Here is a 15,704-nt window from a genome sequence, read left to right as displayed (position 1 = left end):
CGGTGAATCAGAATTCAATAATAAATAAATACTACTTGAACTCCGCGAGATTCATTTTTCGTCCTATTATAAATACTGATGATATTTATAAATTAAAAAATAAACAGATCTCATAATAATAATAATAATAATGTCAACTGTGGGATTTTAAGGAAAGAGAGTGACAAAATTGCAGAAAAGAAACAATTCACTAAAAAAGAGTTGTCTTATTACTATATATAATAAGTGGGAATATCTACTACTTATCACATGACAAGTGTTGGATGATATGTATTTGATAGTGTTGTATATTCTTCTTTTATGGTTGTTATACCTTTAAAATTTATATTATTGAACAATTTAACACCATTAATTACCTACTACTTTATTAGCCCAAAAGTTTGACCTCATTGTAATAAGTGGGAGTATCTACTACTTATCACATGACAAGTGTTTGATGATATGTGTTTGATAGTGTTGTACATTCTTCTTTTATGGTTGTTATACCTTTAAAATTTATATTATTGATCAATTTAACACCATTAATTACCTACTACTCTATTAGCCCAAAGTTTAACCTCATTGTCATACGAATTTGAACAAATTATATATTATTAAAAGTTAACATAAAAGATGCTATAAAATCACAATAATTACCAATTAAAAATATTTTTTAAATCATATAAGAAATTTGGTTGACTAATTGGAATAGAATAAGTAACATGTACTATTTGAAAATAACGTCAAAATTTCTAGAATTCACAATAAATTAACAACTGAAAATATTTATGATTGTTCACGTGAATTGAAACATGAGTAACCTATATTATTCAAAACTAACGCAAAAATAGTATAAATCACAACAATTTAATAACTTCAAATATATTTTTAAGAAAACATATAAGAAATCGACTCATCTTCAAATTCCATTTATATCACATAAATTAAAACAAAAAAAATTAATATTTATCACGGGCACCAAATATATATATATATATGTCGCAAATGGAAAAGTCCCAATCAAGGAAGCAACATATATCATTTACAAATGACTTAAAAAACATTAAAAATTACAATAATTACCAATTTAAAATATTTAAAAGCTATATAATAAAATACGTTGACTCTTAGAATTCTAGCAGGCTCACATATATTGAGACAGAAAAAATAACACATATCATTTTAAAATTACCAAAAAAGTATTATAAATAATAATAATTAACAACTTAAAATATCTGAAAGACATTTTAAAAGGGTTAATTTTATAATTTTATCCATATCACATAAATTAGAACAAAGTGACCAGTAATGTACGTTATTTGAAAGTTACATAAAAATATTATAAATCACAATAATTAATAACTTAAAACATTTTTAAAAAAAATATGAAAATTTGGATGACTCTCCAAATTTCATTTGTGTCACATAAATTGAGACAACAAAAATAACATATATTGGGTCCATTTTAATTTATTTGTCTTATTTTTATTATTTTTTTATATTTAAAAATTGCGTAAAAATACTATAAATCATGATAATTGACAACATAAAATATTTCAAAAATGTTGCATGTGTTTAGTCTTATTATGCCTTAAATAGCGTCAAAGAAAGTACAGGTTTGTGATAAAAAAACTTATTCATTTATCCACGCAAACAATCGCTTCAAAAACTCGATTATTAGCCCCAAAACATACCATTTATATTATTAGGCCCGTGCATAGCACGGACAACATTATCTAGTAAGCACAAGTTTGTGATAAAAAAACTTATTCCTTTATCCACGCAAACAATCGCTTCAAAAACTCGGTTATTAGCCCCAAAACATACCATTTATATTATTGGGCCCGTGCATAGCACGGGCAACATTATCTAGTATATATATATATATATCTTCACACCTCGATCGACAATTATCACAACTCTAAGCATCTCACAAATATGGCATTGCCTAATGATAATATTGAGGAGAAAACTAGACAAGTATTGTCTGGTCATGCACACATATTGAACCTTTCATTAAGCTTCATCAACACCATGTCACTGAAATGTGCAATTCAACTTGGAATACCAGATATCATTCATAGTCATGGCCGAGCCATGACCCTATCCGATTTAGTAAACACTCTCTCTATCAACAAATCAAGAGGTCAGGATTGTGTTTATCGTCTCATGCGTATTCTAATTCATGCTGGCTTATTTATTGAAGAAGAAGAAGAGGGTTATTTACTTACTCCGAATTCACGTCTCCTCCTTAAAGATGAGCCTTTGAGCTTAGTCCCCCTTGTATATTCTGGACTAGATCCAAATTCAATGGATCCGTTTCACTATCTTAGCCAATGGTTCCAAAATGATGACTCTTGTACTCCATTTGCGAGTATTTATGGCAAGTCTCTCTATGAATATGCTGAGAAGGAACCGATACTTAACCATCTATTAAACAAAGGCATGGCTAGTGATGCTCGTTTGGTCATGAGTGTGTTGATTCAAAATGGTAAGGGACTACTTTTTCAAGGGTTGAAATCGTTGTGGACGTTGAGGGGGCACTGGAACTGTAGCTAAAGCTATTGCGGATGCATTTCCACAAATAAATTGCACTGTCTTTGAACTCCCTCATGTAATTGAAGGGCTTGAAGGAAGCAAGAACCTGAACTTTGTGGGAGGAGATATGTTTAACTCCATTCCTTGTGCCGATGCAGTTTTGCTTAAGGTACATCCTAGCTAGCTCCTAATTCTATTGTTAATATGGTTTATCTATGTTTGATGACTAATGACAATATATTGTTACAGTGGATATTACATAATTGGGAGGACGAAGATTGTATAAAAATATTGAAGAAATGTAAAGAAGCAATTCCAAGTAAGGAGAATGGAGGAAGGGTAATCATCATTGAAATAGTGATGGATCAGAACAAAGACGACAAGTTATATGAAACTCAACTTTTCTATGACATGCTTATGATGGTTCTTCTTGGTGGAAAAGAAAGAAGTGAACAAGAATGGGCTAAACTTTTCTTTGATGCTGGTTTTAGTGACTACAACATCATTCCTATACTGGGATTAAGAAGTGTTATTGAGGTTTACCCTTAATCTGCGTACAAGTTTGGCCAAATTGAATAAAACATGACTTTGCATCGAGTGATAATGATATAAATATATGTTATTCGTCATAATTTAAATGTGTTAATTTTGTAATTACCAATGTTTTCGATCCTTCCTCGATAATTACTGATTACAACAACTTCTTTTAAAACACCTGATTTAAGGGACTATAATCATAGAGATAAGTGTTTAAAGAAGCAAGTTCTATTAGTTTAAAAGTTCTTGGGCTATCACACATATCACTGTTGCTTGTAGATGAAAAATTGAGCATTATAGTTTGAAAATAATGGAGGTCACATCTTTTAAGCCCAAATTAGCTACTACTTGATCGACTATGTGCACTGTCCTGCCCTGACCTGACCTATCTTGCTTTACCCAAATAATGTTTTTAAAAAATTGTGACATCTCTCCTACCTGCTCTTCCCCGCCCGCCTCATTTAACATTTGTCTTTCCCTACCTCATTTCCCTTTTCTCTCCCCTTGTTTTGCTCTGTTGCCATCCTTGGTTTATTGGTTTCAAATTGGTACACCCTTCTTCCTTTGCACTTGATCATGAAGTTTCAATAGATTGATTTTATGTAGACAAATAGTGTTATGACTAATGATGATGTGAAATCGAAACTTTTTTTTGCTATTTATTTTTTGATATTTCCTTTCATCTATTACATGTTTATTTGCTGCTTCAATTGATCCAATAGACCATAATTTGTGCCACAGTACAGTGGGTACTCCAGCATCTATTATTTTTTACACGTAATTTATATATTTAATAAATAATTTATAAAAATTGCTATATTATTTTTCTACAATCTATAATATAGAAGCGAATGGAGAAGCTGAAGATCAGTCGGTCAATTGATTGATTTGCCCTTCTCCTCTATTTATATTTAATAATTTCTTAATTTTAATTTATTTGTCTTATTTTCATTTTTAGTATGTTATGTATTTATAAATTGCTAAAAAAATAATACTATAAATTAAAATAATTAATAAAATAAAATATTATGCATATTAAAATGAGAAAATTTTACATATAGCAAATAAAAAATTGCTAATTGTATGCTATAGCAAACTTTGTAAAATTGCAGTCCGTAGCAAAATTATAGTTTGCTATGGATGTGTCTTTCTGTATATTCGCTAGTCAGTTTTTTTTTTAATACATTTTGATTGTTTAAAAAAATAAATAAAAAGGCGTTAATTTCGGTTTAAAAAAAAAGGAAAAAAATCACTGAAGTCACGCACGCTCTGTTTCATTCGAATTCCCTTCCTTCTTCGTTGTCTTCAACAGTAAGAACTCCATTGTAACTCAATTCAGAAAATGGATCAAACTATTGACGGTACTACACAAACAATCGAGATCAGTGAACTGTAGTGATAACAGGAGGTAATTTCATGACGAAAACATACTCTGATTTTGCTTTTTTTGGTCGAAGATGGTGTTCAACATGTATTCAAAATCAGATTTTATTTTTAACTATCATCAATTTAAGTTGAGTGTATATTGAGAGGTGTATATTTTGTTCGAAATAGAGTTTAACACTTATGATTGTATAGTTAATTTGTAATCTAGAAAAAATTGTGATCTGGAAATTTTTTGGATGAAATTGTTAATTATTTTGAATTTGTGATCGGAGATTCGCTCATTTCACAGTAATATTTGTGTTCGGATTTGTATAGTTGCTTAGAGTTTATACGTATAGATTTTTAGATATGATTCAGTAAGATATGTATAATTCATAAATGAAACTATTATGTGTATGTTTTTATACAGTGCATCTTCATCATGATTTTGGATATATGATTGTTATACAAATGCAAAAATTTGTACTCTGTGAAAGTAACAATAACACTGCACTTGTATGAAATTGTATAATTGTGTATAAAATTTTAATTTGTGTATATAATTGTTTATATATAAATGTATATGCAAAATGTGTATATAAACGTTTATATGAGTATATAATTGGAATATGTATATATGTGAATAACTGAAGTGGCTAGAATTTGTATAAATATACGTTCTGTTTGTTGTTGAAATTCTTAATCGTATAAATGTATATGTATATATAACTTTTTTTTTATACAGAAATTTTGAAAATGGCTTCATTAGCTATTTTGGTTATGTATTCCGGTAGATGGGACAATGACAATTGTTACGTTGATTATACAATTGAGGGGGTGATTTTTAAAGAAAGTTCATCGTATAAGGAGTTGTATAATGATATTGCAATGCAACTCGGTGTTGATACAAATGTTATTAAGCTGAAAATTGGGTATAAGGTTAAAGAAAGCAAAACACCAATGTTGATTCACAACGACATGGGTGTTAGAGTGTATATCATGCTTAAAAAGGCTGCAGATGACTTCAACAAGTATCCAATTTGTATAAGCAAAATGGATAATAATAGCAATATCACTGAACTATGTGAAAGTTCAAATCAGGAGAATGATATGGTTACATCAATTTGTAATGCTGCTATTGCTGATTTTGAGACTAGGCAGCTGTCAATTGGTGAATCGGTAGAGCCGCTTTGTGTCTTGGGGTCAGGGAGCTACGATGGATTCATTTCAGATCCCTGTAATAAGTACGTGGAGATTGACCAAATGTATAAGAACAAAGCCACTTTGAAATCTGTGATGGAAAATTATGTAATTGAAAATAGATTTCAATATAGAACTGTGAGGTCAAATACAATCAGGTAACTAGTTTATACAAACAAATACATTACTGTATATGGTGTTTTAGTTATTTGTATATTGATATGTTATGCTGTATTTGCTGATGTAGTTATACGCTGGAATGTATTTATGATGAATGTGAGTGGTTGATGAAAGCATCAAATATCAACAAGTCTGGAATGTTTAGGATCCGAGCATTTAATACAGATCATACTTGTCCTTTGAAGGATAAAGTGTATTCACAAAAACATGCAACAAACATGCTGATTGGTGGGATCGTTAAGCCTAAGCTTGTTGATCACAAGAGAAAATATACACCTTCTGATATTCGGGGTGATGCGAAGATATATTTGGGAGTTGATGTAAATTACTCGTTGGCTTGGAGGGCTAAAGAAAAGGTTCTGATTTCATTGAGGGGCACCACAACTGCATCTTACAGCAAACTTCTAGCATACTTGTATATGATGGATATTACATATCCAGGCTTGCGTATGCGTCTAAAGAAAACAGAAAAAAATGAGTTCTTGTATCTTTTTATTGCGTTGAATAATTGTATACAAGACTTTAATCATTGCAGGCCTGTCATAGTTGTTGATGGAAGTCACCTAAAAGGACCGTATAATGGAACATTTGTGGCTGCAAGTACAATGGACGGAGCAGGTATGTTTCATTGTGTTTGTGAATGTATATTTTTTTATTTTATGTTAATTTGTATGTAAATAAAAATGTAGGACATATTTTTCCACTGGCCTATGGTATCATTGATTCGAAAAATGACGCAGCTCGGTCTTGATTTTTTGTACAACTAAGGGAGGCTTATAGGGAAAGGAGTAATATGTGTGTAGTCTCCGATAGAAATGAGAGCATCATAAAGGCAGTCACAAAAATGTATAAAAATGTGCCACATTATGCTTGTATGTGGCACTTGTCGTGTAATGTAGAGAAGAAATTTAGGAAGGCATCAAAGGAGCTAAGTCTTGTGTTTTATACTATGACAAAGACTTGTAGTAAAGTTGAGTTTGATAGGTTGATGGATACTGTAGAAAAGGTTGATATAGGTGTCAAAGAGTATTTGGAGCTAGCTGGATATGATAAGTGGTCAATGTGTCATGCAGAAACTCATCAGGGATGGGATATGACGTCTAACATTGCAGAGAGTATAAATGTTGCATTAGTGTCTGCATGTGAATTACCAATTTTTAATTTTCTAGAAGAGGTTAGACTGATGTTTGGGAGATGGAATCATGACAACAAACACGAGGCAGCCTGCACATTTACTCCGTTGATTGAAAAATTTCAGATGATACTGATCGAAAATGAAGCAATGAGCACACGAATGGGGGTATGTTTTATGTATATGTAGTGTTAATTAATCAATTATGCACACAGATAGAATATATATACAATTGCATAGACTTATACATATAAATAAATCTATTTGTATGAAACAGGTTGTGCCGTCAACTGAATATATATACAATGTGACTGATGATCGTAGGAATTTTGTGGTATGTTTAAAGAATAAAACATGCAGTTGTGGAAAGTTTCAATACGAAGAAATACCATGTGAACATGCTTGGGCTGTACTAAAGCGGAAAAGTCTAGTGGCTGATGGATATTGCTCGGATTTGTATAAACCAAAAACGATTTTGAAGATTTATGAGATACCAATTTATCCATTGTCTCATGTAGCAGAATGGGTGATACCTGAATACATAATGTATGATGAAGTTCGGCCTCCAAAATTCAAAAGACCTCCAGGAAGGCCAAAAAATAAACCCCATTAAAAAACAAAACATGAATTGCTTGGTCTCAAAAGGAAGCATACGTGTAGCACATGTGGAGTTGTAGGTCACAATAGGCGTTCATGTAGAAACAGACCTCAAGAAGTTTAATAAGCTCTTTCGATTATATTTGAGTGTAAAATTTGATTTTATAGATACTTGAATGTTATTCTAAACTGGTTTTGTGTTTAAACTGTATGAGTTGGAATGTTGATGATGGAATAAAATTGTTATGTCCTATTAATTATGATCCTTTTTTATCTTCATTTTGTATTCATGCTCTTGTATATAATATGAATTATCGTTGGCGTATATATTGTACATCATATACATAAATTCTATATGTATAAGTTAAATTGAACATTTTATTATATTTGTATAAGCTGGCTATTGAACATTGTATTCTATTTGTATTAGTTATATTGATTTTCCCTTTTTGAACAGAAAATGTATATTCATAATGAATTAAGGGAATTAAAGATTGTATAAACTTTCGACATTTATACAGTTAATGTGTAAATATATGTTTGTTAGTTAAGTGGTTTGTATACTTATACTTTATGAACATCCTATAAGCCTAATAATGTATATGTATATATTCAACATAAATGTACTCCTAGATTTATACTGTTAGTGTATAAACATACATTGTATAAGTTGATTTGTATAATTAAACTTTATGAACAATTGTATAATCCTAACAAATGTATATTTATATACTCAATATAAAACATACTCATATATTTATACAGTTAATGTATAAAAACCGTTGTTATTTATGTGGTGTGTATATTTATATTTTATTGATAATTGTATAAGCCTCACAATATGTGTATACATATACACAACATAAAAACTACAACCACAATTGTATAAGCCTCATAAATGTGTATATACTAATATTATACATTTATACAACCACAAAATTGTATAAGCAAACAGTAGAAGACATGAATCAACACAAAAAACATAAAAATAATGATTATACAGTCCAATGACCCACATGATTATACAGTCCAATGACCCACAAACAACAACTTCAGTTTATCATTGTGATCTGTATAAACGTAAGGTTTATCTTTCCTTTTTTTACTTGACACAACAATAAGTGTATACATATACACAACATAAAAAATACACATAGATTTATACAGTTAATGTATAAATATACATTGTATAATTTAGTTTGTATAATTATTAAAGTGTTAAACTGCATATATAATGAAATTAACAAAAACAAGGAAGTAAAAGACTTAATCGATCAAATGAGTATATTACAATAAAAAAACTGGAAGTTCAAAACTTGAAGTTCAAAACAGTAAAGGTTGTTATGCATGTCATTTGCATATTAAAAAAAACCCAGAAATTTAGTACTGTTCTAATTAATTGTGATCTTTTCACTACTATCGCAATCCTTGTGAATCCTGATTGGCCTTTCTGGTGCCTCACGATCACTAGTGGTATCGGCTTTGGTCTTTTGCACCACATAGTTCCACAATAAAGAAGCATATTGAATAAGGGTGAACTCTGAATCGAAGGAATTCGGAACCCCATTTTCATTACTGATATGGCCTGTATAAGCAGCAACATATAGTCCACAATCGCTGAAAATAAAACACATCCAATTTTATGGTCAGTATAAAATTAACAATAACTATTTGAATAAAAATAACCATAATAAAACTTATAGGCTTCCTGCATCTTGTTGTGGTATATCATTGACATAAATCATTTCAAAAGAGTCACATTCAGAGTGGGACTTGTACTTCGAGTGTGAAGAGATGTCAATGCCTTTCTTCCCATAAAAATCAGACTTAGATAAATACATGGAAATAAGTTGTGCATATTTTTTGATCTCATTCTCAACTGACGAATCGTGTAATGCACCACCCCTAAGAGAATCATAGATCTGTATAGATAAATCATTAATAGACACAACGATCAAAATCCAATGAAAGATCTCTTTGACGTTAACAGGAATGAGGATGTTATCAACTGTATGCCAATGTCTAGCAACATGCATTCGGTATCCATTAATATACTCAATAATCGACTCCTCTGTACTATCCTTGTTAATATTACTTTCAAAATTATAATAAGCATCCCAAACATTGGTAATCAAATTACTGAAACATTCACCTAATCAGTTGTGCTTGAACATGACACCTACGAATGCTAGATAATTGGGCAAAACATGTTCTTCCACAAAATTCTTTATACTGTGAACTAGTAAGCTTTGTAGCTAACACTTTCATTACTTCAATATTTGTGTAACAGTGCATGTGAGGTATGCGTATTGGTTCTCTTTTTCCTAAAAACTTAACAGCCTGAAAAAATACATATACAATTTTACTAAAAATACACATGTATACATAATTAAGACACAAGTACATATATCAAAATGTATGAAATAGCTTTTAAAATGAAAATAACATATACAAGTTTTATAAAGAAAAATAACATTATACAAACTAATTTCAGCTGTATAAATGTTTATATTGTATATATAGATAAATTGTTGTACCGCTATGAATACAATAACTATTGATATTATACTTATACAAATAAATTCAAATGTATAATTGTTTACATTGTATGTATAGTGAAATACAAACCATTTATGTATGTGTATAAGTTTGTGGAATTGTATATGTCTAAAGGAACATTATACAAAGAAGTATCCTTATACAAATGAAAAAATTTATACATAAAACAATGCACAAAACTGTACAAATACATAAATATTTATACTGTATATATATAGAAGTGTTGTGACACTACTAATACAATAACTATTAAATATTATACATTATACAACCAATTTCAAATGTATAATTGTTTACCTTGTATGTATAGTTAAATAGTTCTATTTTATGCATTTAACTTTGGATATTATCATAGTGACTATATAAAACTGTATAAACAGACAGATAGAAGACATGAATCAACACAGAAAATATAAGAAAAATATAAAATCGTAACATATACAAAAATAATGATTATACAAATACCTCATCATGCTCCAATAAGCCAGAAACAACCACTTCCTTTCTTTTTGCATTCTCATATGTATAATTAGTTGTTTTTTCTTTCCCTTTTTTACTTGACCCAGCAACATACTGATCTTTCTTACCTCCCTCCACAAATTTGATGTTGAATTGCTTCGATTTTGCACTCCTTTCCTCCAATCTGATTGGGTTATTTTTCAATTTGGATTTGATCTCTTGCATTACGTTGGATTTTGACATTGAACTTGCAACCTCCCCAAAATCCTGAGTTAAACCCAAGGAAAACGATGGGCGTTCAACACTATTTTCGACATGCAAGGGTATACCTCTTGTGAATCTTTTAGATGGAGACTGGGCATCCATTGTTTGAAGGAAAACTCTGTATGGATTATGAACTAATGTGAAAAATAGCTTGAAAAAACTGAAAAAAATAGACAAAAATTTAAATTAATCGATTGAGATAAGTTTTGGCGGTGCCTGAAATTTTGAAGGGATTTTGAAACCGCGATTGAGAACGTGCTGGTGGAGATTTGAAATTTCAAATTGATTTTGGGGAGAAAATTTGGGAGAAATTGAAGGAAATAAGAGATATAAATGAGAAGAAGATATTGTATAAAAGGAATAACGTCAGTTTTTTTTTTACTTATACAAATCGATGGGGCCCATTAATAGCAAACTGACCGAGACTTTGCTTCTCAAAGGAAATAAATGAAACGGTAGCTACTTTATTTATTTACATTAATAGTTTGGCATTATGTACAATTATCCCTATTAAAATTTTGATTAAACTCTCGAAATATCACATGTGTCACATAAATCGGGACAAAAGGAGTAATATATGTTATTTGAAAAATACGTTAAAAATACTATAAATCACAATTTAAAAATTTAAAACATATTGAAAATTTGATTAACTTTCAAAATTTCACATGTACCACAAAAGTCGGGACATGAGAAATAACATATATTATTTAAAAATTATCTTAATTAATTAAGAGTACTATAAGTCACAATAATTAACGATTTGAAAAAATTTAAAATTAAAGATTAAAATTCGATTGACTTTTAAAATTTCACACGTGTCACATAAGTTGAAACAAAGTAAATAACATATTTTATTTAAAAATTAGGTTAAAAGTAATATAAATTATAATAATGCGGCCCGAATAAATTTTTAGATAAGTATCACACATAGTCAATGCCCCCTCATCAGTGTGTTTCTTTCCTAATTTTGCTTTCCTATTTTACTTTCTTTTTTCCATTTTTATTTTCTCCTAATATCATAGTCCATATTCGTCCTTTTTCTTTATTTGAGTTAATTTTCTTGCTTTCATTTTTTCCATTTAATTTTATTTTGGTTTATAATACGTACTAGACTCTTTATTCCCTAACTTAGAATGCTTTTTTCTTTCTTCCATTTTCATTTTAAAGTGTGTTTGGTACGGAGGAAATTATATTCAGAATTTATTTTTAAGTTTTCTTATAGAATTGGTTCAACTGCTTGGAAAATATTTTTTTTTTTTTAAGAAAATAAGTTCCTCGAAAATCAGTAAAATAACTTCAATTTAATTATCATCTTTCACTGAATAGTTATTTTTTCTTAAAAAAATTCGTGTAAGTATTGATACTAAGTAATATTTTATCATTTCCAAAATATGAAAAACAATGAGAATATTTGTGAGTAGGATAGTGTATGTTTTAAATGATAATATCTATTGTATTAGTTAATTACATGTCAGATATTTTTATCATTAATTTCAAATAGTTATGCACTTATACTTGATTGTTTGTAGTGATATAAAAATTGGAAGTTCGCAATCATTTTCAACATAAAGATATTTCATAAGATGAAAAATATCCAAATAAAACAATATAAGAAGAAGTAGATTGTTTACTTCATCATTATCAAACATTCTACTTCTCATTCTTCTTGTAAATTTTAAAAAAAATATACAACTCTTAAGTATCTAAAAAATATGACAACATTGCCTAACAATGATATTGGAGACAACATTAGACAAGTATTGGCTGCTCAGGCTCACATATGGAACCATATATTCAACTTCATTAGCTCCAAGTCACTCAAATGTGCAATTCAACTCGGAATTCCAGATATCATCCATAGCCATGGCCGAGCCATGACCCTATCCGATTTAGTAGAAGCCCTCTCCATCAACAAATCGAAAGGTCATGATTGTATTTATCGTCTCATGCGTATTCTAATTCATTCTGGCTTCTTTATTCAAGAAGGAGAGGGTTATTTACTTGCTCCAAATTCACATCTCCTCCTTAAAGACGAGCCCTTGAGCTTAGTTCCCCTTGTGCAATTTATACTAGATCCAATTTTAATTGATCCGTTTCACTATCTTAGCCAATGGTTCCAAAATGTATACTCCATTTGCGACTACTCATGGCAAGACCATCTTTGAATATGCGGAGAAGGAAACAAAAATTAACTATCTATTAAACGAAGCCATGGCTAGTGATGCCCGTTTGATCATGAGTGTGTTGATTCAAAATGGTAAGGGACTACTTTTTGAAGGGTTGAAATCGTTGGTGGACGTTGGAGGTGGCACTGGAACTGTAGCTAAAGCTATTGTGGATGCATTTCCACAAATAAATTGCACTGCATGTCTTCGATCTCCCTCATGTAATTGAAGGGCTTGAAGGATGCAAGAACCCGAGCTTTGTTGGAGGAGACATGTTTAACTTCATTCCTTCTGCCAACGCAATTTTGTTTAAGGTATAGCTCACGCCTTTTTTTTTTTTTTCAGTTTGATATTACTACATGTATTAATTGTTTGTGTTTGATGTATATGGCAAATAGTGGGTATTACATGATTGGAGCGACGAAGATTGTATAAAAATATTGAAGAGATAATGAGCTCATCAGTTCATTGATGATCTAAACAGACGTGAACAGAAGGAAGAGAGGAAGAATCTTATTGATGATAACTGCTTTTCAACACATACAAAGTGTGCTTATATAGCTGAGAAATTGACAACAAACTAACTAACATTGCCAGCTCATAGTTGAGCAACAGACTCAAAGATTAACCAACTAATTGACAGCTAATTGATTAGTTAGCTAATGGACATTTGAACAGTGTTAAATGACTAGTGAACAGTATTAACTAACTAACTCTAACTAACATTTGAACACACCCCCTCAAGTTGAAAGGTGTATGACATTAAGCACACTAAGCTTGTTGAGAAGATACAAATGTTGTGCTTGAGTCAAGCCTTTTGTCAACAGGTCTGCAAGTTGATGCTGAGTAGAAACATGCATAGTTTCAACCACCCCTTCTTTGATCTTATCTCTGATGAAGTGACAATCAATTTCGATATGTTTGGTCCTCTCATAGAAGACCGGATTAACTGCCAATTGAATGGCTGATTTACTGTCACTAAGAAGAGTTACAGGCATCTGAATAGGCACTCCTAACTCAGTAAATAATCCCAATAACCAGGTGATTTCAGACACAACTGAAGTCATGCTTCTGTATTCTGCTTCAGCTGAGCTCCTGGAGACAGTGTGCTGTTTCTTAGACTTCCAAGACACCAAGGAGTCACCAAACTTTACCACATAACCTATGATAGATCTTCTAGTATTTGGACAACTAGCCCAGTCAGCATCACACCAACAAGTTAACATAGTTGCAGGTTTAGCTTGCAGCCAAACTCCCTATCCTACTGTGCCTTTCAAGTATCTAACCACACTTGTAGTTGCCTCCCAATGTGACCTTTTAAGGGACTGCATAAACTGGCTAAGAGTTTGTACTGCATAGCTGATGTCAGGTCTTGTGATGTTGACATACAAAAGCTTGCCAACTAATCTCTGATAAGATGTAATGTCATGAAGGACTTCATCTCCCATAACCCCATTCACTAAATCATATTCTACTGAAGTGAGTCTTAAATTTGATTCAAGAGGAGTGGGAGCAGGTTTGGCACCAGTGAACCCTGCATCTGCAATGAGTTCTAAAATATACTTCCTTTGATTCAAAATAACCCCTTTGGAGGACCTTAATACTTCAATTCCCAAGAAGTACCTGAGTTCACCTAAATCTTTTAACTTGAACTGCTGGTGTAAATTCTCTTTGGCCTCTGTGATTAGCTGTGCATATTTGCATGTGATTAATAGATCATTAAACATAGACTAGAATGATGACCAGTCCTTCACATTTTCTTAGAGTAAAAAGAGAGTAATCATGTGCACTCTGAGTGAAACCAGTAGACAACAAGGCATTTGTAAGCTTCAAGTTCCATTGTCTAGATGCTTGTTTAAGCCCATATAAGGACTTAAGTAGCTTGCATCTTCTCTTTAGACTAGATGCATTTTTATTTTTATATTTATTTTTCATATGGAGGGACAATGTTGTTCTATTTTATCCTCCATTATATTTGTTTTCTGTAGTACATATCTTTACTAATTTCGTCAAGCTACAACTACAGCCTACAAGCATTAAAAAAAATCATCGCAATTATAATTAATCTATAGATATCCAAAACTCCAATCATATCAACCGATACATAATTTGTTCGGTTTCAAGATAATATAATTGACTTCATCTTCAACTCTAGCTTTAGTGCACCCATTGACGCCACCATGACCTCACATCCCCCATACATGAGAAGACTAAGGTGGCTGCAACATTGAAGAAGCCAAAGAAGGGAGTCGTTTCATCAATTCTAAAAGAAGATAATTTTTTGGTTGATATTAGATACATAGAAAAACAGTTCAGATACATAGATCGAATACATGATCTAATCATTAAGTACATATCTGATACATACAAAAAAGCATTATATAATATTTCAGATACATTGTATATATTAGATACATCTTATTATTACGTATATATCAGATACATAGAAGACACATCAGATATATAAAAGAATAATTCAGATACACCGAATAAACAGATCAGATACACACAAAAAATCTACTTCTTTTAGGGGTTGCAAATAATCCAAAGTTGTTATACGTGTGATTTCCTCCTTAATTTATGTCTTTCAATTATATTCTTATTTAGATACTCTTAACTATATGTATCTGATTAACATGTGTCCGAGATACGTGTATATGTATCCAGATGCGAGTTATGGTAGGATTGGTAATATTGCAAACTCATGGGAAAGAAGGTAATTAGCT

General features: G+C 30.9%; 1 protein-coding gene and 2 pseudogenes across 1 annotated transcript; 2 read left to right on the top strand and 1 right to left on the bottom strand.

Annotated features, from left to right (window-relative positions):
- Positions 1 to 1,917: 1,917 nt before the first annotated feature.
- LOC102603359 (trans-resveratrol di-O-methyltransferase-like) lies at positions 1,918 to 3,081 on the top strand (annotated as a pseudogene).
- A 9,444-nt stretch (positions 3,082 to 12,525) lies between these two features.
- Positions 12,526 to 13,469, top strand: LOC102603024 (trans-resveratrol di-O-methyltransferase-like; annotated as a pseudogene).
- A 765-nt stretch (positions 13,470 to 14,234) lies between these two features.
- Positions 14,235 to 14,798, bottom strand: LOC107058241 (uncharacterized mitochondrial protein AtMg00810-like). The gene is made up of 2 exons (XM_015303707.1): positions 14,781 to 14,798; positions 14,235 to 14,666 (listed from the first exon to the last, which is right to left on the bottom strand). The coding sequence occupies exons 1-2, from the start codon at positions 14,796 to 14,798 to the stop codon at positions 14,235 to 14,237; spliced, it is 450 nt and encodes a 149-aa protein (XP_015159193.1).
- Positions 14,799 to 15,704: the final 906 nt, after the last annotated feature.

This window comes from Solanum tuberosum, unplaced genomic scaffold (genome assembly GCF_000226075.1).
Source record: "Solanum tuberosum cultivar DM 1-3 516 R44 unplaced genomic scaffold, SolTub_3.0 scf00473, whole genome shotgun sequence".
NCBI lineage: Eukaryota > Viridiplantae > Streptophyta > Magnoliopsida > Solanales > Solanaceae > Solanum > Solanum tuberosum.
This window is presented reverse-complemented; position numbering and strand designations above follow the sequence as displayed.